Source organism: Ischnura elegans, chromosome 2, assembly GCF_921293095.1.
Source record: "Ischnura elegans chromosome 2, ioIscEleg1.1, whole genome shotgun sequence".
Classification (NCBI taxonomy): Eukaryota; Metazoa; Arthropoda; class Insecta; order Odonata; family Coenagrionidae; genus Ischnura; species Ischnura elegans.
The window spans coordinates 128,178,813-128,206,704 of NC_060247.1; the positions used below are offsets into that span (position 1 = coordinate 128,178,813).

The 27,892-nt window shown below is 39.9% G+C and overlaps 1 protein-coding gene across 1 annotated transcript in view; it reads left to right on the top strand.

Annotated features, from left to right (window-relative positions):
- Positions 1–27,892, top strand: part of LOC124154631 (semaphorin-2A-like) — a 689,552-nt gene that overhangs the window by 629,501 nt on the left and 32,159 nt on the right. The window contains exon 5 of the mRNA XM_046528475.1: positions 17,210–17,317. Within this exon, the coding sequence (XP_046384431.1) occupies positions 17,210–17,317 (108 nt within the window). The remainder of the gene's footprint in view (positions 1–17,209; positions 17,318–27,892) is intronic.

Sequence of the window (27,892 nt, forward strand, 5' to 3'; positions counted from 1 at the left end):
TTAATTTTGTGGGCCTGATTCCTTGAAAAATAATCCTCGCTGCAAAACTTCAATTGGTGCTGGTTTAAATGGCCAGGCTTATATTAGTTCATATATTATATCTACTTATGTTGTATAAGTCACACTTAAATGATTTAAAAAATTTAAAATAAAAATATTACCTCTAAACTGAAAACTGTGTGTGTATATGTGTAAATATTTAATAGTAAATAACTGCAGTCCGGTCGAAACTTGGTAGCCCCAAGAGCTATTCCATCGAGGACAGGAGGGGAAAATGGCTGTGGACTTCGCAGGGGAGGTGAAGCGCTTCGGTCTTATGTTAGCCAAGCATAGACTTTGAGTGGAGTCAAGTCCCAAGGTAATTTGAACCTATACCCCCGCGTGACCGTGGTTCTTCAAAATAGTGTAGCCTATGCCCAAAACCGACGTTAGCGCAGGAGCCACCAATAGTTAAACTGACTATATGACTAACAATGCCAATTCATGCGCAGTGTGCAGTATACTGACCGTGAAAAAGGAGTATTAAAAGTTTACCCAAGAGGGTGTTACGAAATAACTTTCTGTGTCGCGTAGTGGGCACTAGTAGGGTCATTAGCTTTCTGCTGTCTTCTTGGAAGTGTCGTAAACTGACCCTTCACCTTCTCTCGCTGCCTGAGCATCGCACATGCATCGCGCATTACGTATGGCCGAGCTAACGAGACGGAAACATGAGGATTAAATTAACCGGTGTGCCATAAACAGCCGAGAAACATCCCCTACAATTTTATTGGGACAAAGTTCGCTAGTAAACTCGGCCGCAGCCGAGTGGAAGTCCTAATGCCCCAGGCCATTTGAGCCTTTTAATTAGCCAAAGGAAAAGGAGGGCTGAGTAAGAAATGGTTCTCATGGGATTCTGCTTGTATTTATTTTGTAGAAGTTAAAATTTCATTATGATACATTTATATGGCATAATACGCTGGAAGCTAATTCTCTCCCGCGCTCTTTCGATTTTTTTCAGCATTGTTCTGATGAATATCTTCAGAACTAATATTGCTGCTGAAAATACCCGTATCGATTCTTGAATTGATGAAACCCCGCCTGAACCACTATGTTAACCCTATTGCTGACCAAATACAATGCCAATGTAGAACCCTCCATCCAAGTAGAGGCTAATAAACTTTATTTCATGTTTTGCTGGTCCACGTGAATATTTACGTTGCATTTGCTGAGCTTGTACACACACCCCAAAAACTTCTATTGATTAAAAAAGCTACTCTATTCCGATTATGGAATCATTCTTCTTCAAGGCGTGTTAAGCCATATTGGTATCAATCCGGCAAGTGCATGGCTGGACAAATGGTCAGATTGATGCTCGAAATTAGAACCAAAACTGTTCCCAGACATGCATTTCTGCAATTCGAGTTGTTTACTCGATTAAATCCGGATGGTGAATTTAAACATCTACCCGCTTGGGTAAATTCATGGAGTAAAGATTCGTTCAATTAAATTTCTTAAAAAAACATTTCTTTTAACTTATGTGTATCTACCAGAATGGCTAATGCTCCAAAATTTGCCCAAGATGTGAGGGCAAACCAGCAAAACCTCTCGTAGACCATCGAGTAATGCACAGCTTTTGTAGAAGGAGTAAAGTGCCAGGGTGCTGTTTTGTGGATGTTGGCCAGGTCCCCTTTTTTCTGCTGGTGTAGCTGGTCTGACACCATTGATACTCGTGATGTGATGTTACAGATTTGAATCAGTATAGAATATCATATGTTTTTTAATGCTGAAGAACCTATTCGTATCGTTCGACCTCAATCACCTCTTGAGACCACTCTGCCCTTTTCTGTTCGACCTAAGTCCATCTTTACTGACAAAATGCGCCTCATATCCGCCAACAACCGAGGTTCCCCCTTGCGTCAACTTCTTACTCTAAAGATACCGTCCACCGTGCCTCCCTTTTCCCCACTACTCCTCTAATGCGCTACCTCGGACATCTGCCACCAACCGACATGCTAATTTTGCGATATTTTTGGTAAAGGTTAGAGCATTTTTGTCTCCAAATGCGTAAACTGCAATTGATGAAGGTGGCCACTGGTGAAAAAATTACGGAAAATACTTTTAAAAATGCTCTCATTATAAAATTACTTTGAAAGTTCTTTTGTGGAATCATGTGAGGTGAAAAATGCTTTTGGGCCGCTATCCGAGTTGCAGATATAGAAAAACTTGTTCACACACTCATTTAATCGAGTTAATTTGAATTGTCGATTTCATGAACGGATAGTGCATGGTTAGCAGGTTTTTACGAATGCATGTATGACAGGATTCTTCATCTCAGGATCATGGCAGGCCGCCGAGCTAAATCCGTTTGGCTGTATCCTAAAATGTGTGGTAGACGCTCTCATGCATGGTTTTGTGGTAACCCTCGATCATAGAAGAAAGAGAAGACTGCAGCAGAAAAAAAATTGCTTGAGGAGGAAGAAATGGGTGGGTCGTGCTTAGCAACGGGAGTGGGGTCCGGTGTGGCCGCCACCGCCGAGTTATTCAGGATTAGTCGGGGAGGTTTTGGAGGGTCAGAGGGAGAAGAGGCATTTTAGGAGGGGGAGTGTCTTACAATCCCTCTCTCTCGTTTTCAGTGGCTCGGCAAGGAGTAGGTGGGTGGGGTGGATTGTTGGAGAGTGCGTGAGGTGTTCCGGGGTTTTGCTGCGGAGGGCATTACGGAGGAGAGGTGGTCGGTGAATATTAGATGAATGTGATTACGATGTTTTCCGAGGAGGGTGTGTAGCGGTGTACTCAGCGAACGAAGCGTGAGAGTGTCTTGGGGAGGGATGGTGGTTCCAGAAGAAGTACTTTTCCGAGTTGGTAATTAGAGTGCAGTCGAGCGAGGGTGGGAAGGGAAGATGCTTTGGGCTGAGGAACGACCCTTATTCGAGGGTGGGAGGAAAAAGAAGGAAACTCGCTGCCCGTAAAGGACCGAAAAAATTCAACGCGCTCTTCTTTACATAGCAGGAATATTGGTTTTTTTAAAAAAAACCTGGTCCTATTTTCTTCGGATAGGTAGAAGGAGAAGGTGGTGAGAGGGGAATTTCTGAACGAGCATTTAGAATGCAAAATTTCCTAGATCACAATTTGAAAAATTGATTTAAAATCAATAGCGTATTGTATAGGTAGTCACAATGTTTAGCAGGTGATATAACTGAGGAATCATTCCTGCCGATACGTTTCCTCTTTCATGGAAGACGGAAAAATATATTCCGTCTCCTGTGCTTAGAGATGATTTAAAAAATTCTGTTGTAACAAAATATTGTCCCCGAAACTACATGATCGTGTTAACAATTCATAGTTAATTTTCTCGATTAATCTTATTTGTTTGTGATAGAACATATTTTCATTTTTGTCTCGTATTATGTTTATTAATTTGCCGTTGCCGAAAACGTTTACATGAGCATCTTCAACCATTGAATTGAGAGAATTGCGATAAGGGCCCTATGAGAGTCATTAGAGCAATACCCAGAAAATGAATCAAGAGAATATTTCAAGCGGAGTGAAAAGATGAGCAGTGGGCTACCCGCGAAAAGTGCCATGTGCTCTTTTTGACCCGCCAAACGTGCGATGAGCCTGACACGGAAAATGATTGTGGAAGGAGTCGTGTGCGCATGGAGTCCGACTTCCACCGCTCACGACTCCATCACGCACAGTGTGAGCTAAGGGAGTCATGGGCGCCGGGAGTTTGACTTCGCCGCGCACAATTCCAGCGCGCAGCGTGCGCGAAAGGAGTCGTGTGCGCACGGAGTCCGACTCCACGCGCACATTGTTTGCTGAGGGAGTCATGAGGCTGGGAGTCTGACTTCGCCTCGCACAATTCCAGCGCACATTGTGCGCGGAGGCAATCGTGTGCGCATGGAGTCCGACTTCTACCGCTCACGACTCGAACACGCACAGTGTGCGCTGAGGGAGTCGTGTGCGGAGGGGAGGGAGTCGCGACTCACCAAGGACTCTCTCACCTCGCAGCTCAATCTGCGGAGTCACACATTTAAACTAGCTCACTCGCACCGTGCCCATCACTACTAATATAGTCTGAACGAGTCACCATATGTTCCTTAGATATAAAGTAAAACCTGGGTGATAATAATGAATTAATGAGATAATTGCTAATACGGTATTATACTCTATGTCTCTGAGACCAGGGATTGTCCGCGAATATGCTGATCATTCAACAGCACTGCAACAATATCTGTTTTAGCATCAGGATAACTTACACTAGGTCTCGAAACCATGCTTTTCTCTTATTTCGTTGTTTCTCTTCCCATCGTTTATTTGATGCCACTGTAGCATGTTCTTGAAAGCAGATATAACGCTCATGTATTTCCAAGGGGTTAATTGAGGATGAAATGAAAAATGTTATGGCTTGGATACAGGCTTTTAAGGATATGCAGTCACAATTAAAAAATTAGCCTGAAAAAGCAATGTGTAGCTCAGCGTTATCTTATACTTGCTTCTTATAAGTATGTCATTAAGATATATTACTTCCAAACGCGATTTCATCGTGTAGTTAAAAAGGGTAGCTTTGACAATCCCTTTTGAATACCTTTATGTGGACATTCATGTCGTATTCATAAGTTTTTATCAAGTAGTACGAAAAGTCCGCGGAGAAAAAAATCATTCGCCTTGCCCAGGATTTTTAAAAATTTCATCAAGTACTCTGAATATTGATTTTCGAGAGTTTTGAATTTTCTGGCAACAATTTTTTACTATTTCATTTGATAAGTTGATAAAAATACAACCACCGATCTGAAGTTTCTGGGACCCTGCGCATACCATCACGCTATCGAGGTTTCCAAATTCCCATGGAAATTTTACTGAGGCTTTCACGGTCCACCGCAGATGGCAACGTAACTTTGGATGGAATTTGAAGAAGCTGCAGCAATATTCAAGCTCATCCTCAAGTGAGAATTAATGCCAACGTCACTGCCGTTCAAGTGGCCGGTTTGAATCACTTCATACTTACGGCCAATAATTTGGGTTGCGATGCGTCTTCAAAGAAAAAAAGATATTAAGATGCATCTAGACGGTGTTAAAAATAAGAAATATGTCTCACCATTATTTTTAAGCAAATTCACTGCATGCACGTAATACTTTGAACAATGTAGGTATGCTAATATATACAATAAGGTAATCTAAATGAAGATCAAGGAACAACTATTGATTCTATATTTGACCCCTTTTTATGTTCTTTGGTTATGTTTTCTGATCTTTTGAACAATACATTGCTAAAGCTTTTGCTTCCAACATGGAGGTGCAAAAACGGAAAGGGAATTTTAGAAAGTAACCTTGATATGGGAATTTCTTGTTATTATAAGACTATGATAATAAGAAAATGATAGAAGATAATAAGAAAATGCGGTAATTAATATTTTTCTGTACTTTCACGCAATGATGGCATACGATGAGGCTCCACGAAACTCTGGCGTGCTTCTCATCCTCTATCCATTCCTTTCCCCCTTCCTCCCTTTACTTACCCACTCCATTCTAACTACCCATCTTTCTCTCCGTGTCCTGTGGCCGACCGCTTGGATTGTTAAGATGTTTACGGCTTAATCCGTAGAATTAGCTCCCCAACCCTTGAGTCCTTCGGTTTACCTCACCCTCCTATGCTTGGAGAGCTTCCCAATCCCTCTCTCTTCACGTACCCTTCTCATTTCGTTACTTTCTCAGGGTCCTTTCCCTCCCTACCTTGACCTCCGTGCCGCGTGCGTACATTAGTTTTCACGGGTCAAAGGACTTGACTTCCTCTCTCGCTCCGCGGTCGTATTTTTTCTCGCAAGACTAGCCGAGCCTTTCCGCAATGCCATCCGCATTCACAGGCCATTCAGTCACTGCTCAGTGTCGCATGGGGCTGACACAGGTAGTTCACCTCTAACCGCTCTGTGCCTCGAAGAAAGTGAAGGTGGCGTAGCGGTTGGGGTTGTACGCGTCGGCGGCGACCGGTGAAATACAGCCGTAGGCAGCGCGTCGGTGGGCATCCCACTTAGAATGATGTGCTCACGAAACCTATTTGTTTTTTCCGCCAAGGCATACGCTAGAGAGAAAAATTACCCGCGCTTACTTTTAAACACTATTAATTAATACTAGGATTTCATTACCTCTCTTTTCATCATCTGTGGAAAGGAATTTGATGAAATATTGTACATACGTATTTTTCATTTGTCTTACTTATGGGATTGGCTTTAGTCGATATCTTCGAAGGGATTCGAGACTATCACTTTTTCTCCCTTGTTTTGTTTTCAACGTATACGATTGGCTGCCTTTTCACAAAATATTATATGCATCGGCTATGCTGTTGAAAAACATGCGAAGTATTTTCCAATCCTAGGGCTATCGCAAATGGGGTCTTTTGATCGGAAAGAGCAAATTTATGGTAAAGACAGTTGCGACTATACAACGAATAAGTATTGAAAATATGTATGCATATAACTCTTTCCTACCCATAAGCCTGCTATGTTGCTTTTTTGAAGAAATGAATGAATTTTCGCTTCTGTTGCGGTACTCATTGCGTAATTATTGACAAATAAAGAACTCTGTGTGCCTATATTTTCTGTATATTTTTCCTTTCAATGATTTTGATGCTCTTGCATTACATTCGAGGCAAATACGTGGTCATATTCCATAATTTTATAAGTTTTCTATGCATAGACAAGCATTATTTTAACACTTTAGTTGCGTAGGTGAATCTCCCATCCCGGGTTCACACGCGGGTTGCGGTGTGACCAACCGGTGGGTCACGCATATGCTCATCTTTTAGCCAATGCCTGGAGTTGGTAACGCACTTTGGGGCCTTCCACCAATGGGGGCGGGTAGAGGCGAAGCGGAGTAGCGTGCAATCATTCGGAATCATTGCAGCTAGGGACTACGCTTTGAGAGCCTTCCTTGTACCAAGCCTCAAGAATGGCATGGACTGACTGCTGAGATTCGGTGCTGCCAATTTCATGGCTTTCACAGCCTGAGCGTTATAGTGTCATACGTCAGACTTTGGGGCACCAATTGTACCCCATCCATTTTTTTTCAGTTTTATTGTAAAGTACCATTATGAAGTGGTATCAGAGAGTAGGGTTGTATAGCAAACGTAATATATTCGTTCATTACAGGGGTTTTCTATGATCATGTGTGGGGGGCCAATTTGGTGACGGTGTGCCATGTTGCGTGACACCATCCAGTGTAGTAAGAGTGTGATCTACTGGTGGTTCACACTTCCGGTTGCGCATCATGCAGTACCCTCTGCAGAATATGCGTACCGATTTTGTTTGTTCTAACTTCTTATTGAGATGAATGGCGACAACCGCAAAATGAGGGAAAACCATGAAAATGACGTCGCCTGGCGCGGACGACGAGTGTGACCAACCGGTAGGTCACGCCGCAGCGAGCTTTTAAGATCTAATAGGCTATTTTCAAATTCAGGCTGAAAAACACTTCTGAAGCGTTGCCAACTATTCCAATTAAAAAGTAAAGGTTGGTAGAACTTTTTAAGCAGAGAATTTTGTAATTTTCACTGAAAGAGCCTGTTTACTGTTTCTCACTGTAAACTCTGCGACGCACATGTAATTGCTCTCTTATTTAATAATTTTTAAGTAATGAAAGGCTCAACTGAAAATCGGTTTGGGATATTTATTTTTTCTACCCTGTGATAGAAGTGATTGCATGCTCCATTTTCAATTTTCAGCCAATCTATATACATTTATTTCTGCTGGTATTTATTTCCTTCCTCCTTGCTATCATGTGTTTTCCCTTTATGTGTCCACTAGCAGTATCTCCATAGTCTTTTTACCTCATACCGTCCTCTCGTCCTCTCGCTCTTGCGACTGAGGCTCCCCCACCGTCCGTTACATTCACGAAACGGCAATAATGCCCTCTTTCACTCACTGCGTCGCTCCTGACCCTTCACCCGTGAAATCGACACCCTTTTAATGGCCATCCCTTGGAAAACTCACCCTCCCCCACCCACCGTGATCCTCCACCGTAGATAGAAAGCCATCCAGCCGTCTCGAGGCTGCGGAACCTCGCGATAGATTGATAAATTGCGCCCATCCTTTCTTCTCCTCCTTCTCTCCCACTCAACTACATGTCCTCTCGCTCCACCTGCAATCCTTCTCGCTGCAAACTAACACAAACTCAGTCTCCTCCGTCGCTTCCGTCACCCGGAAACCTTTCCTTCCAGCGCACACTCGAAATACAGCAACTTTGTGGCAGTTTATGCCGGAGCGACTGAGAGTGGCTCGTTATGCTAAATCCTTCCTTATTTCTCTCAAACGTACGTAAAATTTAAAAAAATATGAAAATGATCAATACAAGCGTCTGTTGTTACTGTTGAAGGCCTCCTCATTAGGGTTAGGGGATAAGTTTTTTTTTAAGGATTTTAGTATGTCCATAGTCGAAAAATACTGTACTTTAACACCTACTGGGACTAGTGATGAATATTTACATTACTTTTTGCCATGGATAGGATAATTTTCTCCGTAGGTGATCTGATGATACTGTCAGGGATAATTATTTTCCCAATAAAATTAGGGCAGCCACTATCGCTCTTCTAGAAAATTGGTGATTTTTTGTACGGTATTAACTTTCAGGAGCGAGACAAGGGAAATTCAAGCACGGTCTTTTTTCAGCCACCGAGTATGTGACCATAGGCTAGGGGGGGGGGGGGCCCGGGGCCCCCCCCCCCCCCGGGACCCTTAAAAAAATTTAAGATTTTTAATACGGTCCCATTATCATTGCGTTTTTTTTTGCATTACGAGGTATCCGTGTGCCCCCCCATAATAAAATCTGGATACGGCCTCGATTGTGCCCCCCAGAAAGAAATACTGGATCCGCCCCTGTATGAGACATTCCTTTTCTCCGCTAGCTCCCTTTCACACACCTTACCTTCGAAGCTTCACACTTTACTCGTGCAAATGCGAATCCATTAATTGGATTTTGAAATGCATTATTTATCGTTCCCGGAAGAACACCAAAACAATTAGCATGTTTATTAATAAGTAGGTAATCGTCTCTGAGCTGAAAATTAATAGGTAATACACTCTCGCTAAGTAGTCACGACTGCAATTTAGTCTTTCATTGTATCGTTGCCATCCGTATGCAGAAACCTTACTAATCACCTGCTTAAAAAGCTTACCTCGGTCAGTATAAATATCGATATATTGATACAAATTTTAAATACTTGCTGACAAGTAAGATTTAACACTTTCCCGGCAAACAACAAGTAAAAACTCTTCTCGGGATACCGCGCGGGTAAGATTATATGAGAGCGCCGACGTACTGCTACGGCGTAGCCGTGAGAATGGGTAGCGAGTCGGTACCCGAAACGTCGGCGCTCTCATATAATCTTACCCGCGCGGCATCCCGAGAAGAGTTTTTACACTTGCTGACATAATTAACAATTATAAATCACTAATGTTGTGGACGTATGGGTTACTGACACACCAAGAGTGAAACTCTACGACACCTTTCTTGTTTTAGGCCCGCATTTTACAAATTGATAGTAGCTCTTTTTTTGTTTCAAATAAGTCATAGGAGCTTAAATCATGCAGGCCAAAAATGTGCATTCAGCTATTACTGAAGTTCAGTTACAACCAAATCACCTTTGTCGAGTATTGGGTCACCGAAGTTGGTACTCCCCTCGTACTCCCTCAATATCGGGTACTTTTTTCTTTACAACCTTAATTAATTAACTTCTATTACGGTAATAAATTTAATATTTACTTGAATACAATACAAAGTGGGACAGGAAAAGTATCGGTGTAATTAGTTTTTGTCTTTCTTTGTGTTATTTAGATATTCGAACACGAAGATACAATTTATGGTTCGATAGTGATATTCCTCTACTGTTTTTTCTTAACCAGCTTCTACAGGTACTACGGTTGTTATATTCCAGTCATTTTCCCAGATATTTCATCTGCTGTTTACTCTGCAATCCGAATTTTCGCTTATTAACTGCAATCAAACGCTTCTTATTTATGCAGTTGAAATGTATGTGTGCTCTATGAGACTATAAGGAGTTATTTTTCAGATTTGACAAATATATGAGTATTCGACTATAACTGTGAGAAATGCTGTAAATTAGGTTCTTAGTTGTTGCTTTTTGATATCATCTTAAGATTTGCTTATTCTTTGCTATTTTTTGCCGAAGTTTAAAAATAAACACGAAATCAAATTATAACTGTCGTGCTACGAATTTCTGCGTAAAAACGAAACATGTCCTTACTGCCCACGGATACTATTCTTATGGAATGGCATTGGCAGTTTCATTTTATGATCAGTACTGCTTTGAACGCCAAAAAAAGGCTTCCTCGGAGGAAAGATTTAACCCCTTTTCTGGATCCCTTCCTTGGGTCAGATTTGAGAGCAGTTTTATCGCGGGTAGTTCCAACGGAGAAAATCTCGTCTGGTTTAAAGTCCTCCGTAACTCTCGGAGGAGGAAACGCCTCATGACTCTCAAGAACGAGCAAGAGTATAACATTTGGCATCATTCCTTTTCCATTGTCGAATTCGACTCCCTACATATAGAGGCCCTCTTCCCTTCTCCGGTAGGGCAGCGACGCGAACGGAAGGAATGCTAAAAATAAAACGAAATAGGCGGTGTCGCGACATCTGGAGCATGTAGAAGGCGGAGAAGTGTAGTAGCGTGTATTATTTTGAGGAGTTCAAGCAGCCGTCTGAAAAATGGAACTCGTTTGTTCCAAAAAATGTGCTCAACAATTCCTTGAACGCCACTTCTCCTTCAAACACAAGCCTGTGTTTCATACCGCGGGCGCCTGCATTTTACAGCGGCGGCTTTGGCAAACGTGGCTATCAAAATAGTTGTTTGCGGTGGCCTGGTACATTATTTTTTTGTTTATAGATGCATCTAAATGATTGAACTTCTATCTTTGTTTATTTTCTTTCCCTTCGTCCATTTAGGCACCACCTCGAGTGTCTTACCCGTTACTAGATCAATGCTTCGGCGAAATTTATTCCCAAAGCCATTTCATTCACCTAATAGCCCCTTCGATTACAGTATGTGCATTCACTCAAAGGTAAGCTACATTTTATAGCTTATCTGGATGCTATTCAATATTTATATCTTTTTTATTTTCTATCATTTACTTTTCGGTGCATTACACCTCAATGTTCGAAGAAATGGTCTTATCTTCCTATTATTTTTGACTCTTCATGTTCGCAGGGTATTAACACATTTTCTTGTGTTTATTTAGCTCTTTTACTGTTCTGATGAAGCTCACTTATTGAGTCATATCTTTCACGTCATATACCTTTAGGGAGAAACTAGTGCCTTTGCCAATAATATTAGTATTTATATATTATATTATATTACATATATTATATTTATATTAAATGATATACATCATTTTGTAATACCTCTCTTATAATGGCGGTAGCATTGTTTTTTTAATACCCTACAAGGCATACGTGTTATTTACGTTTCCTTTACAAAAATAATTTGATGACAATTGCTGTTTGTTGAAGAAAAATTTACCTCACGATATTTTTAACTTACTACTCTATGAATGTTTCCTCGTCACAGTATGCAGAAGTAACTTCAATCGGTGTTCGTGCGAGCAAATACAAATATAAAGTTGTTGTAATCATTCTTTTCCAGTTTCCTCTGTTTCTCTTTTCGTATTTTTTTCAATTTATTTCTCTTTATTTGGATTGCAGATTCTCAGTTCTGAAGGGTAAAGTGGTTATTTTATGTGAATTCTACACCTGGAAACTTTTCCGTGTTTCAGCTACGCCGCCTTAAAGTAAAAGGAATGAAAGATAATATGTTCCATTCTCCTGTTTCGAGCGCCCTCATTTAAAAGGAAATTCACTGCCCCACACGTACGCAATTGCCTTCCTCTTTTCCTCTCTAGTGAACCTTCTCAAACTCGTATTCGGCGGAAAAGTCTTGTAGAGAGGCGTTTCTTCCCCACGAAGCACTCTTAAATTCGCATTTGCGGGCGTGCGCCTTCGGATGCAGTACACGCGTTTCTTAGTTCTTTGAGGTCTTCCGCCGAGAGGCTCCAGGCCCTATGAGAAAGAGAACGAAGAGATTTAAGCGCACTAGATCTTCTGCGGATGTTGAATGAACAATTAAATTAAAATTTAATGAACATGCTCAATTTTAAATTTGAATAAACATGCTCAATTTCCAATCTATGATGTGACCTAAAAGTGTCGTATCATTATACAGCTCTAAATGAAATTTAGTTTAATTAGTTGACGTTCTTAGCTATTAGTGAATAATCACTGTGAAGGAAACAGATTAAGTTCTTTCTATCATTGGGGTAGGAATAACCAAATATAATAAACGAAATACTTACCACCAAAGGTGTTGTTGTTTCTCCTATGGTGAAAATCATCGTCAAATAACGATTTCATTTCAATATAGTCTCCAGTTTTTATTCAAAACTCGTAACATAATCATTTTAGCTATGCCTATTACAACAAAGCAGTGTAGAACCGGTAATGAGACTATTTTGGTCCTTTCCAGCGTAAGAAGTGAGTGGTGCAACAATCACTTCATAGCTACTGGGATCGCCTTCACTTTTGCCATTTCAGGCATAGAAAAATTTGGGGTTGTATCGAGTAGAGTGATCCTTATTTTTTTAATGAATTATTTCTTCGCTATTACTCTGTATAGTCTCAATATGATTTAAATGTAGTTTATATTCTTGTGCTAAAATGTTTTATCTTCAAAATGACGGGAACTCGTACCCCAAGATCCTCAAGTACAAAGCGCCCTGAATTGAGCTTTTGGGCTGAAGAAGTGCGCGGAAGTAAATCCCTTTAGGGCCGATTTTTCCGTTTTTTGTCCTATTTACCACTGTCAATAGAAAATTAGTAAAGTGAGCATCGAAACTGTCAGTGGGATGGACATTGGTTGATTGAGACTGAGGGAAAGAAGGCATTGGTGGATTAATAGTCTGAGCCGGGGTATGTAACTTCCCTTTCACCACCCTCGAGTTTAGGTATGACTTATTTTCCCCCTATCGAATCCCCTCTTCGGAGTACTAAGTGGCAACGGATGATTGCATCTAGGGTTTTCATCACCACTCAACTGTAACCTTCGTCCTGACCCCAGCCTCTCTTTCCGTCCCTGACTCCCTGGAAGTCGCTCTAAGGTCGTTCCTAACGACTCGACGTTCAGTGATTTCAATGGTGAGCCTATCGCCATTTACAAATTCTCTCCAAGTGTGTAGTTTTCTTTACTTCTCTCTACTATACAGTCATGCGCAATATTATTCCTACAATCACTTACTCGAAAACTCAATGTATTCGGTAATATTCCTGTTGTCTCTAAAATCTGATGGGCTGAGGAAGTTTGGGTCTGGAAGTAGGAAGTAGGAAGGGAAGGAAGTCTGAGAAGTAGGGCTGTAGTGGCTAATTTCCTCTCACTACAAATTATGTGAAAATCATTAAAAGGCGTGACTAAAGTAACGTTTTATCGAAGGAAGAAAAATTATCTGCAATCATTTTTTGAAACCTGGTCCCGCACGAATATGCCTATAATGAATTGGATTGACAGGAGCCAATTGTGAATGCGAAGAAAAAGAAAGGAAATGAAATGTGAAGACGAATTATCTGGATTGTGTAAATTCATGAAATTAGCCGATAATTATGGTGAAATAAATCACAGTACCAAGCTTTTAACAATTATTTCTACAGTGTCAAAACCATATTAGCCCGAAGTTAGCTATTTGGTCACGAAGCCAAACGTACATACATTAAGAGGGAGCCTTTCCCTTGTCATTTTATCTGGCTTTTAATAATATCATTGAAAGTTTTCAAGAACTCAACCAATTCAGTAGCCATTCATATGAGTCTCGTTCCGGTAGCAATATATTTTTGTCAATAGAAGCTCAAAATTGTATGCTATGAAAAAGGGTGAGGAAAGGAGTTTGAATGAAATGATGAATGCTGAAGGAAAAAGTGGAAAAGATGGAATAAATAAGTGCGATTTTGAAGAGAGTCAGCATTGAAAGAGGATATAGAGTGGTTTGGATGGGATATAATTGAAGAGAGTACACAATTTTAAGAGTTGAGAGTTTCTTTCCGCATAATCGGTCGCCATGGTTACCAAAGGGGTCTTGATGAGGGAGGCTGAGAAGTAAGAGGTTGAGGCGTTTTCATGCTATCCCTTTGGAACTGAGAGATGACTTGAGCTGGAGATATTTGCTCTCCTTGCATACCTTTAACGATAAATATTGCGCAGTACGTGCTTGTTGCATCACGAATAATGGTTGAATTTCTTATGAAATGAAAAAAAATATTGTGCTCTCATTACTTTTCATCATGATCCTTTCCCGAAATTTCTTAAAGGCTTATGATTATTTTTTTCGAATTAATTACAATTTTTTAATATCCCTTTCAGTCCAGTTCTTTGTTCCACCTCTTATGCGATAGTCACAATTTACATCTTATATTAATTATAATTTTATTTTTTTTATGCAATTCACGAGTAATTCTTGAGTTCTGCTTTAACCGACGGAGAATATATATTTATGGCGTGTTAAATTTCAATGTAAATACTTTATCGTTGTAATGGAGAGGGATGAGAGGCAATACGCCTACGGATTACCATTGCACTCTTGGCAGTTTCGAATATTTTCTATTGTAATTTAACCCCAACTCATTGGTAGATCAAAATTGCATTAGTAGTTGATAAATGAGGAAAGAATAGGTGAAAATTCTGTGAAAAACACAAAAATTAAACTTCGGAGTTAAGTTAACGCTTTCACTTTGTCAGTGGTAGTTAACTTCAAGCCAGATGGATGTAGAAATACTCCACTGTAAATTCTTTTGGCATATTATTTAAGGGATCAGAGCAGCAATATTTTGAATTCTGCCCTTTTATTAATTATCCTTTTTATGTAATTTAGAACACCAATTATACAATTTAGAATGCAAATTATAGAAGTTGCTTATGTATTCTTTCCCTTCAGTGTTTACAAGAAGGCACAGGACATTAGAAGGGTTTATTGTCGGGTGAGGTCCAAACGAGAACATTTAGGATGGAGGCGGACAGGCTATATGGATGAATTATTGCAATGATTGCACGAAAGCTCATGAAAATATTGGGTAGGCAAAGGCTTACACTACGTACCAGCGAGAAAACTACAATAAATAATATCGTTACGTAAGTTTTTCTGAGTCGCTACGCAGTATTCCTGGGGACTCCAAACTCATGGCCTAAGTTCAAGCTAGCGAGAGAACATCAGAGATGCCCTGCTCCATGGTCTTAAAATGTTACCTACCCCAGATAATAATGACCTAGATGCATATATATTTGTACCCTATGAATTAAATTACATTTTAAGCTCAAAATTTGGTCCCGGCTTAGAATTTATGTTCAGTTCCGTTTTATGACCTGGCTTAGGATAAGTATAATCTTGAACGCATACGTCTAAACGGCTGTGAATGATAAAAATGAAGAAAAGTACTCCAATTTAAGTGACTTTATTATGGCTAAAATATTCGTGTTTTAGATTCTGCACCTTGCACCTTGTGATTTGATACATTTTTTCCGTTGGGCTTAGTCGACACAATTGAATACAAATCACCCAGGTTACCGTTTACACAGGAAAGCAAACTTTTTCCCTGCCACACTGTTTTCTAAGCGAGGCACTCTATATAATTATTCTCGTGTGACGTTTTGCAGTCGTTTCCAGGTATCAGAGACCTATCCCAAACTGAGAACTTTTCCTCTCTCCCGAAAATACCTCTTTCCCCCAGATAACTAGCAATTTCACTAGAATATATTTCCCCTCTCCAATTGAAACTCGTTTTCTCCGTTCCCCTTAGTCCACTTCTCATGCACAGACTTTATTAATTATTTAGTATAGAGTAATTATTAATCAAGAAATTATAAAAAATAGCCAACTCGTGTGTGGCTTAATAGCCTCTCGTCGAGTAGAATGTTTTTTTTATCGCGGTTTTAAGGATACCGTCTGTGAGATCCCTACGAATGATTTTTCCTTCGTACACCGCACCTTTTTTTTGCACTGCTGAAGGTCTCGTCTTCGTCAGTGTCTATACATCTTCCCTTGATACTATTCCTCATAACTCCTATCTTCTCTCAGAGGGACCCGTCCGCTCTTCATGGCCTGGCAGTTTAGTGTGCACTTGGTGCTGAGCGGGTGGCTCCTCTTCTAGTCCTTTTGTTCCTCTCCTCCCTTGGCCTCCTTAGCGTAGGGGCTCATAACTGGAATCGTGAAATTAAATTGGCTCGCTGGGAGAATGGGAGCCTCAGGTGGCTGGCTAGGCCCTTTTGGGTGTATATGAGGCCTCGTGCTGTCCTGACTCTACGCCGCCGCCTCTGTGCCCGTAACGGAGACTGGAAGGAGAGAGACGGATCGTGGAGAAAGCCGATAGAATGGAAGGAGCTTATATATCCTCTCGCAGCGCTTGAGTGGGACGCACTAGGGGGTGAGGGAAGGGACGGGAGATATGTTTGGAGGGAGGAGTGGGATGGGGTGTCCCTGTAATTAAGAGAAAAATATTCGGGAGGCATCTCGTTGTCCTTTGAGTAAGTTAGGAGGAAACGAGCCGCTGATGTGAGAAGTTAGTTCTTATTGGCTCAACTCACCTTTTCTTCAAGGACTAATCCTTGCTGACTGCTTTCTGTATACCCTTCAGCCCTCTATATGAGAATATTAAATCTCTCTTTCGTTCAAAGGCCGAGTAATATTACGATTGGTCGAATCAACAATGTAAATTCCATTACTGGACTCCACATTTTAGTCAATAAAGCATTAAGCGAGGCAATGCAGGAACGAGTGACTTTGTACGTAGTCAGGCGCACGGGTGCAAAGTTAAATGCACCAAAGGATGAAGTTCACCATGAAAAAATATTTGACTTAACCGGGATTCGAACTCGGATCTCCCGATTGCCGGTCAGGCGTGTTAACCAGTGCCACCACCAAGCCATTTTCCTCACCGGCAATCGGGAGATCCGGGTTCGAATCCCGGCTAAGTCAAATATTTTTTCATGGTGAACTTCATCCTTATTTAGTTTTCACTAAGCGAGACTTGTGAGACTCGTACTCCGAATAGTATATCATTTTATTGTTAATCAGTGTTATATTTACGAAACGCAGTGCATCAGATTCTTTGAGGCATGTAAGACCGGTTTATTTTTCTAGAGTTTCAGTTTTTTATCTTCCCTTGAGGTTAATATACACGCCTTTGTTCTTCCTTGCAGCACTTCGACTGCCGCAACCACATTCGAGTGATTCAACCCATGACAGACGGAGGGCGCCTATACATCTGCGGTACCAACGCCCACAGCCCCAAGGACTGGGTCGTATACGTGAGTATTTCGCTCTTTATGTTCTTGGCAATTAAAATAGTGTGTTTTGATGGTGAAGCTTTGTCTCTAACATTTGCTTTTTTATTGATTGCTTGTACTTGTGAGTCCTAAGGAAGTAAATTATGAGACATAATCGATTATCTTTGTTGACCGTGGATATCCGTTGAATGTTAAGCTTCTAAAAATACGCGGTGAGAGTAAGCTTATGCATTATTTCTTTTAATATGTTCGGAAAAATCGCTTTATGGAACTGCGTTTAGCTTTGTTTGTTCAAATTTGTTTTAAAGTAACTTTTTATATTACCGCCGATGTGAATAGAGTGGATTTCTGAATAGACTGTGAATAATCTTTCAAATGTACATGTTACTATGTACATTTAGCGCCAACATCCCTGGAGAGTATAAACACAAATATAGGTAATTTTGGTTTCCCTTGGAGGACAGTGGAGGATGCTTTCCTTGGGGGACCGTAAAATGTATTTGACCGAGTAATTTATGTCAAGCGTATCGCAATAATTTAAGTAGATATAAAGTTACCTACACTAGTATAAAGACCAGTTATTAATTGCATTACTCTCACTATTAACATTTCCAAGGTCTGTGAGAGTACAGGAATTTTTGTCTTCTTAGAAGGTATTATGTCAAAAGTAGCATATAAGTATTTGTCCTAGGTATGGAATCAACATGATTACTCCATTTGAAAGTAGCATTAAAAAGCATGAAAATACTTCAATAGCCACGGTAAGCGAAAAAATTTGCTCTAAGCCCCTTAGTTTAATTAACTAATTACGCGAATATGGGATATTACGAAGACAATCATTTGAAATATGCACTCATTCCAATGTGTTTAAATATAATTTCTTTGTGCAACTTTCCAATTAATTTTCGTGATATATCAGCTTCATGTCAGCTGTTAATCATACCTCAAGCCTGGATTGAATTAGAGTAAAATTTTTCAAAGAAATTACTCATAGCTATGTTATTATTTTCACTACTATTTTAAATTAAATGGTATACAATTTGATCAAATTGTACAATATCTTGAGAATTTTTCTATTTGTTAAACTTTAAATATTATACATATGCATAGACACAATTTGCTTACATTTCAAATTCTATTTAATGTACCCTAAGGGGTATTTATTCAATCATTTATGAGCACCTTCTGAATTTGGCAGCAGAGTTGTAACATTTTTTGTGTGTATCAATGGAATTGCAGGTTACGGAGAAGTCTGTGCTAGAGTTCTGTTTCTATGCTTTTAAAAATCATTTTACGGTGAATATTTTGGTTTCTAAAGGGAATGTCTGTTAAATTTCAGCACCTAGCCGCAGGGCTATATTGTTTTGGCCATATGAAGCGAGGGTTTCTCTGTATACCTCAGTCCCGCGGCAAAATATATTTTCTTGTGCGTCTTTTTTGTGCTCAGTTCACCTGTCAAAATTCATGGCCTTGATGTTTTTTTTAATTTCATCGAACTATTTTTTTTTACTTTGAGTCGTGAATGCGGAGCATCGTTATTCCTTGGTGTATTCACTGCTGTGACCGATGGCATGCGGCGATGAGGTATTCATGCATATTTTTTATTTCATAGCCATTGTGAAACGGTATTGTTAGACATTCATAGAGGTGGTGGAAAACAGAATATCAGATGACTTGCTGTAATATTGAAGGTTTTGGACAGTTTTCTCTTCTGTTCCGGATTTTTAGGGTAAAATCAGCACCTCTTTGTCGTTGTAATAATAATGGATCTCGATGCATGAACTTTTTATAGTTTTTCCCACTTGTTTTTCATGCCATCAAAGACGAAACGTTACTCACTGAAATGAAAGGTGGTTGCGCTTTTCCATGATAATTTAATGCATATGACGCGTTTTAGCTGTCAGAGTCATCATTTGATACGAGATATTCTTGACTTTCTGGTACCGGATGATGGCTCTGTTAGCCGAAACGCGTCATCCGCGTTAAATAATTGGGAAAAAGCTTAACTTACATTTATTTTAATATGTCTACTTCCATTACTTATAAGTTATGAAACGCCTGAATCAGTTCAACCTACCCAGTGTTACCTTCGATTACAGAATCTTGTGAATATTTTACGATAGATTTTGCCAGATTAGCTTAGCATAATGTGCAAAAATGAAATTATTAAGAAAAGCGAAATGTTGATTTGAATTAATTACTGAAAGGATTACTGTCTTGGATGCATACTCAATACGTTTTTAGCATTGGAAAAGGGGTTATTAAACATTTTACTATTATTTTATTTTTTTACTCTTTTCCCTTACTTTCCAACTTCTCGTCTCTATTTCACACTTACTCCATCCCATTCCACCCCCAACTCCATTCCATGGCTGTATTTAACCTTGCCTAAGCTGAACCAGCTGCAAACCTTGGTGGGAAAACACTGTCAAAAACTGAATGACACAGTTTTTGGCTGTAACTGTTTTGGATGGTAAAGCTTGTAGTTTAGCGATATGCTAAAGATATAATTCTTATTCATCGTCAATTTCTTATACTACATATGATCACAATGACGAATCACAACAGATTTTGAAATCTATTCGTAGTTTATGAAGAAATTTCTACTGGAATACGTTTTTTTATATCTTTGAATCATTAGTGTAGTCTGCCGCAAGCTCAAATAATTCATGTTATGTACTTCTAAAAAAGTTAAAAATAATCTCCTCTTTTTTTACTCGTAGGAATTAAGACTTACAGTGTTATCAATGGCCGCAATTTTTATGAAATCTCTACTTTACAGAATTTTACCTGACTCTGAGCCGTTCCTGTACTTATTTGATAATTTCTATTTAGTTTAGTACACGTTAGTAAATCTTAGCGTGTACTTGGCTAGTACTAAGACATTTTTATCAATATTCTAAGTTTAAAATGCCTAGATCAGGTATTATTTACTCTCCAAAGATAAAACTTAATGTAGATCGACGAATTGGTACAAATAGCTACATTTGGTAGAATTATCGGTAAATCATCCATGAAGAAGGCTAATCAGGTATTCATGTCTCCCATCAACGAATCACCAAGGACCATTAAGTATCCCATAGGTCAACCTATTCGAATGGTTTTGTGGTTTTCCAGGTAATGACCATGTAAAGCCATGAAAAGAAATCAACTAAAATGTATATATAAACTGGAGGCAATCTTAATCGGCTGGGGGTAAGAAAACTGCCGCTATGAATAAAGGACGATTCGAGAGACAAAGGGCTGCTTGAACTTCTGGAGAGGGGAATCAGTTTGATGTGTTTAAATCTGTTGTATTATATTGTGAGAAAGTAGAGTAATTGGGACTAAATAATTTGAGGGTTGTTGACGCACCAAAAATTCGCTCTGTATAACTTTACCCTTGTATCTCACCACATATCTCACGAATAGTCTAATAAAAAGTTTGATTGTTGTTTTAAAGGGCTTTTTGCAGCTTCCAAGGAAAAGCCGTCCTTTTGGTATATTACTACTATTTCAATTAAAAGAGAATCATTTTACACCGTAAAATATTCCTTTTACCGTTGTTTGTGCAAATGCTTGCAATATTTATGGAGCTCACACAATATTATATTGCTCTAGGGGATAGATATTAGATAATGTTGTTATTATTTTCATTTTTTATTTCATTCAAGGGTTGCATTCGTCAGTGTTGTGGAAGGACGAAAGAACACGCTCCTATATAATCGTTCGGAAAGCGTAAAAGACCGTTTGTAAGTGGCCATTTCCGCGGACGAAGAAAGGAAATGGCGAGGAACTCCCTCTCGGGCTTTATGGGAGTCCACTTAAAAGAAGATGGGAAAAAGGAAAAAAAAAGCAGTCGCCGGAAGGAGAAAAATGCTAGGGGGAAGAAGAAGGTTCTTCGTTACGCCTAAAGCTTTTCCAGTTGGCCGTAATAAGTGTTTTCAAACGTACGCGCGGGGTGTTTTGTGTCTTGTCGTTTTAAGAAGTCAATGTGTGCATTGGCGTCAAGTGGGAGCGTGCATAGATACGTATTCTTGTTGGCCATTAGTGTGAAGAGTGAGCTATTACTGTACGAGGGTAACCATTTTACGCCAATTAGTTGCTCTCTCGTCAATGGCCGCGAGATATATATGGCGCAGTTCTAGGAATCACGACTATTACAAAAGAGGAATCTCAAATCGGTCTCAAAATGTGTTGTCACCCACCGCGCATTCAAATGGTTTTACAAAACTCGTCACTCGTGTCGCGGACGGACAAAGAGTTTCACGGGGAAAAATAATATAATTAGGCGTTATAACCGGAATTTATATGCATGATGTGATCTATGGATTCGTAACTTTCCAATGCTATGAATCTCAATGACGAACATTATAATGCAAAATATTGGAAAAAAGTGGATCGCATTGCACTCATCACCACGCCGCGGTCATTTTTGAAAACCCATGAAACTGCGACCGAAGTGGTAACTGAAATCCAAGTTCAACGGGATGGGCCTCCTCCTCTATGCAGTCCCATTTTTAAGAATCACGTTTCCTCGTGTTCACTCTCAAACTTGCTTATCGCCCTCATGCGTGAATCAAGCACAGAATAAACCTCCCATCTCTTGCTGACAATGTGTGTTTGTTCTTAACTTCAAGGGTTCCTTATTTTACTTAAGACTTAGGTGGGGTGAATGAGAGACTTCGTTACGAAGATGAAAGGCGTTCTTTTTTGGAATTCTGCAGTTTATTTGGCTGGATGGAGTCCGTCGAATGGTTTTACCGACGAATTATGCGTGAAACATTCGATGAAAGCCTATTTTTTTTTAAAGAAAATGGAAAAACGTCAGAAGTGGTGTAGTCTGCTGTATCTTAAATAGTGTAAATTTGGGTGAAATGTATGCATTTGGGAAAGCTAAAAGAATAAATTTACCGAATAATTAAGAGCTGAGTATCTATTTTCAGGGGAAAACTTCAAACTTTCCATATATTCCTACCGATGACTTGTTGTTCAAGGATTTCCCTTCATTTTTTACATGCAACATCAGTTGCATGGAATTAAAGGTGTAAAAATGAAAACATGCAGGTCTATCATCTTTTTCAGATATTTATAATTATTTCACTGCTCTCATTTTAGGATGAATTTAGGACGATTAATTAATTAAAAAACTGTGGTTTTTTCTTAGTGTATTTAGACACTGTCAAATATTTTCGTCTTGCCATGCCATAAAGATTTTCTCGGATACAAGCCTGTTATTTTCTTTGAGGCCATATTATTGACCAATTTCTGACCATATTGTTTTAGTGTTGACTGAATCATTGATATGAAAAGCTAGCGTCCATGGTCACTGTGTCTCGTCCTCATAAATATTTTGCATAGGAAGGAATATTTCACTTGGGAAGGAAAGATAGGGAAAAGCTAAGACGCATCCTTACAGGATAAAGGAGGGACTTGTGGCTCTCTGACTTCTGTTTCTTTTGGAGAGGGGAGCACCCATTTCCGTCATTCTGTATATCCGGGCAGCGACGTGGTGATAATGTGAGCGTTTGTGAGAGTGCCGTGGTGATAGGAGAAGCGAGAAATGGAATCTAAATTGGATCCACTGAATTTAAGAAGAGAGGAGGAGAGACAGAGGATGAAAGGAGGAGAATGAATGGGGAGAAAAGAGAGATTTGAAGAGAGAGATATAATGAAGGGACGGTGGCATGGATCACTCCCGTTTCAATTTTCTAATTCGCACCCCCAAGTTAAATTAGTTTGCGACCACCAATCCTTTTCAATCCCATCCCAGCAAATCTCCTTTTCTTCCCATCCTCCTTCTGCACAGATTTACTCCCCCCACTCACCTTCTGCCAGCCACCCTCATTCCTAATCCAACTGTCTCACTTTATGCACGAGTCTTTCTCAGTATTCTTCAGGACCCATCTTTTAGGCTGGTTCCTTTTTAACCCCTGAAAATCAGTGAATCGATGAGAAATTTTTAATAATAGTAATAATAATGTCGCCTTTGTTAAAAGTGAATTTGGGATTATATAGTCCTCTATAGCAATTAACTTGTTTGAAAATCACATGCATCCATGACCTGAATGGTGGTGGACACATCCAGTTGAGATTCGAACCCATGACCTCTACTGCTAGTCGGAGACGTTATCCGGGAGAATTTTAAAGCTAAAATAAGATAGGTAGGATGTCAAGGAGGAGGCGGAAGGAGTGAGAAGTTCCCCTGAGTTAACACGAGCTGTTAAGATAAACCAATTCAGATGACGAATTTTCGCTATTGACTCAGAATCCAACCTGTCTTTTCTCCTTCCCCTTCTTTCACTCTCTCTGTCCACACAGGGCTCGCAAAAACTTCCTCAAACTCCCCTCTTGCCCTCTCCCTCTCTTGTGGAGTTAGTTCCTCAGTTATTTATTTTCCCTCTCTCGTGATCCACAGCTGCCACCGCTGCGCCATGCCGAAGCCACCGAAATTGTCGGGTGGCCCAATTACGCGCCTCAATGGATATAGATCCGCCCGCCAGCGCGTATTTTTGCCCTCGGGCAACAATTTGTTGACCCACATCTCAGCTGTAAGAGCCTTTCCAAAAGACCATTCTGAAGCCACAGTCGCCGGCCACCGCGTCTACCGCAACGAGTGCACTGCACATGCCAGCCACTGAACTTCAATGCCTGTCCTATTTCTCGCCCAAGCCCTTTTTTCGTATATCTATCTAAGTCTAAGATCGGTTCAAAATGTGCTCCTGAATATATTTGCGACAAAACAGGACCTTTTTCTCGATTTTCCTGATAAGGGCCCTTGTTATTTTCCTCGATATTTTTTTACTTCCACATAATAAAATAAGTGAGAGAATATATTTCACACTGACTCAAATTGCCAGAAATTAATTCACGCATTCCTATACATGGTGCATTGCAAGCATTATTGGTGTTTGAGAATGCATGCATCTTCCAATAATCGCTACATATTGCACTCATTTTATTCATGGCAAAAGTGAAATCCGAAGTAGGATTATTTGAAAACTGCGTGAGTTGCACCAATCTCTATCTCCTAAGTGTCTTTCGGAGGGGAAACATAATCTTAAATTGATTTTTAATTGCCTTTTTTTCTCGTCTGTTAGGAAAAAACATATAGAGACAGCGCTAATATTTCAGACGGAAAACTAGTCTTTGTGTTCGCTGAAAAATTAGTATATATTTTGCCGTTAATGAAAAAAGGGAATTTTAAAAGAATTAAAAGTGATCCTAAAGATGATTTGCACTTGACTTAAGATAAAAAGAGGCTAAATGTATTCAAGTTTAAATCACAGCCCGACTATACTATGGTGAAACGCTGATTAATCAGCTCATTTAGCTGGAATATTTACCGCAGTAATTATCTGATTTGGTTGCTGGGATTCACTTGTGTCTTTTTATTATTTTTTCAGTACTACTGAATATGGCTGTGAAGAGAAATATAATTTACAATGGGGAATTCGATTTTGTTAACGTACAGTTGAAAAATGAAGCGTTGAAGGTAAAAAAGGTGATGTGAACTCAATTTTATGATTAAATATTTCTAAAAAAAACGTCTATTACCTTCACCACCATCATCATCATCATTGGTCAACAATCCTTGGATTGGTTTGACGCTGCTCTCCACTCAGTTCTCCTATCAGCTAATCTTTTCACACCTACGTATTTCTTCCCTTTCACATCCTTCTTTAGTTGTTCCATATATTTTGTTCGAGGTCTTCCTTTTCCGTTCTTGCCTTTCACCTGTCCCTCGACGATTGTCTTCATCAGGCCATCATGTCTCAAGATGTGGCCTATAAGGTTGTTCCGTCTTCTTATCTAGGTTTTCATGAGGCTTCTCCAATCTCCTACTCTTCTTGGGACTTCCTCGTCACTAACTCGGTCGATCCATTTGATCTTCATCATTCTTCTGTAGCACCACATTTCGAAGGCCTCTATCCTTGCTTTCTCCGCTGCGTTCATTGTCCATGCCTCAATTCCGTATTGGAGCCTATACTCCAAATGTAAGTTCTTATAAATTGTTTCTTTACTTACATATTTAAGTTTCCCGCTGTCAGCAGGTCTTTCTTTTGATGGAATGCTCTCTTCGCCTGGGCTATTCTGCTGATAATTTCTTTCTTGCTTCTCCCGCCACTAGTTATCGTGCTTCCCAGATAACCGAATTCATTCACCTCTATCAGTTTTTGTTTTCCTACCTTCACCATCCGATATAAAATGTTATGGTGGAACAGTGCAGCTGACTCCACAACGTGTGGTATATCCAATGCATGCAAATGCGAAGTCGTGCATTTGGGAAGATAATGCTATAAGGTATTGCCAATGACCTAATTTTCCGAGCGATAGCGATTCGAGAAGTTTTCCTTCGCCTCCCGAATGGTGTCGCATTTTATTCACCCCTGACTCCTTGGATGCATCTTACTTTTGTCTGAAAAGACGGTTTAATCATTTATGCTTGAGGATGCTTGCCGAAGTATATCTCCGCGTTGTATGGAATTCGTGAAGAAACATTAGCGGAAATTGCATTCGGATCTCTTCCTGTCACCTCGCTGAGCTCGTTCACCCCAAGTTCACCTTTTCCGATTTGCTTTTCTTCATTTATTCGTAGCTCATTATGATGGAGAAACTGTCTCTTTTTTTCCCTCTACCTCGTTTATTTCCCTCCACGAATTTGAATAATACGTGGCCTTTTAGTGTCTTCCCTGCTATACCACATTTCTAAGGAACTTACAGAATCGCCGATGAGTAAACGCAATCAACAACACGACGATGTCCAAACGAATTATTGGGTTTTCTGAACCGCAAAACCATAAGTTTATGTGCTCAATTGACCATGAATGAATCCAACCTATCATTTTATTCCACTTAAAGCAATAGGTGATCAATATTATTCATAACTTATCTATGGGGAAACGTGTGTATACCCGGAATAATAAGTACAGTTGCATGTAAAACATCATATACTATTTAATAGTCAGAATTTCAAGATTAATTTTTAATCATATGGTTATATCTTTAAATCAGTAAAAAGCTTCGTTTCTCATAACATCTGTGCGGCATAAAACACTATCTCTCCAAGGCCGCAAGTATTCATGTTCCCAGTAATTGGCGCAATTAGTTACGATGGGTTGGCCTAACCTTAGTAAACAGTTGCTTTATTAACGTTTGTTGACTCTCGCTAATTAAAAGCAGTTTTGTCTACCAAATATATTGCTCGCACCAATATTGCGGCTCTAGCCATTTGATAGGATTCTTCGGAAGCCGGTGACCATCTAAGTGAGCCTCTTGATCAAGGATCCTAGATTCTCTATATATGAATACCCAAAACTTTTTTTTGGGGGTGTGGCTTCCATTTTAGCCCAGTGACCTTGCTCCACTGCAAATTAGCTTACGCGTAGCATAGCTGGGGAAACAGCCAAAGGCCACGGCCGTGGAGGAGTGTGTAAACTCTCCTGAAGCATTTCCTCCCCTCCATCTACATCCAGCCACCAGTAACTACACTATGTGGCTCCCGACTGCGCGAGTGTGCTCCGCTCATACATGAGTCAACGTCACATCCTCATGGGCAATGCATCCTGCGCGCCCCAATACGCCCTCCAGAACTTCGGTGTGCGTGTGATCTCAGTGCCTCTCCTTCGTCTGCATATTAGCCATCATATCCCTGGGCACCAGCGTTATCCGCGGATGAGCCGTGCGGCCAGTTATTGGAAGCGATGGGAAGTGGAAAATGATGTGGTGCGCCTCGAGCGATTTATCGGAAGCTACGCGAGGATGAAGGGAGGAAGGGATGCGAAATCGTCTGCATTGCACTCTATGAAACAGATGGCGCGCGTGCTAGTCTCAAGGATCGGGCAGAGCTCATTTAATAGAACGAATTCTCTTCATAACTTCTTAAAATATTTGTATGCTGTTTCAAAGAGTAAATATCTCTGTATCCTATAAATATGAGGATTACCATAAAATAGAACATTGTCATCAGTCATTGTCATCACAGTTCGATGGTTGGTTGAGTAACTCTATGCTCAAAATATTGTCAATATATACCTACTCAATTCTTCAGTCATAGTATTACAAAATTCATATAAAACTCTTTTGCTTACTCTGCGCATACCCTTCATAACCTCTATGTTACTCATCTGAAGCCTTCCCCTGCCGTTCATCCATTCTGAGTGTCCTTCAAGGAGGTTTTTTAGCTGGCCGACGTCGTTTTATTTCCGAAGATTTGAATGCACATCCCTCCTACTTAATTTAAAACTTCCAAATACCTCGCACTATCCAATCATTTTATCGTCATCATTCTTCTGTCGGTCCACATTTTAAATGCTTTTAAAACTGGATGATTTATCACATTCATGGGATCCATGGAATCAGTTATTTTCTAGGGGAGCAACATTTGCTCTTTCAGCTTCGATTTTTAGCGACACTCCAGTTCTTTTGTCATCTCGTATTCAGGCACACGTTTTACAATTGTGGAGAGCGTATAAGTTATTATAATAGTAACTATCACAACCTACTATTTACAATCCAAGTTACTATTGATATAAATGGAATTCCAAAAAGTGACCACTAATACCATTTCATTCGTATTAGTTAGTATGAATTGATGTATTTCCAAATGATCAGCTG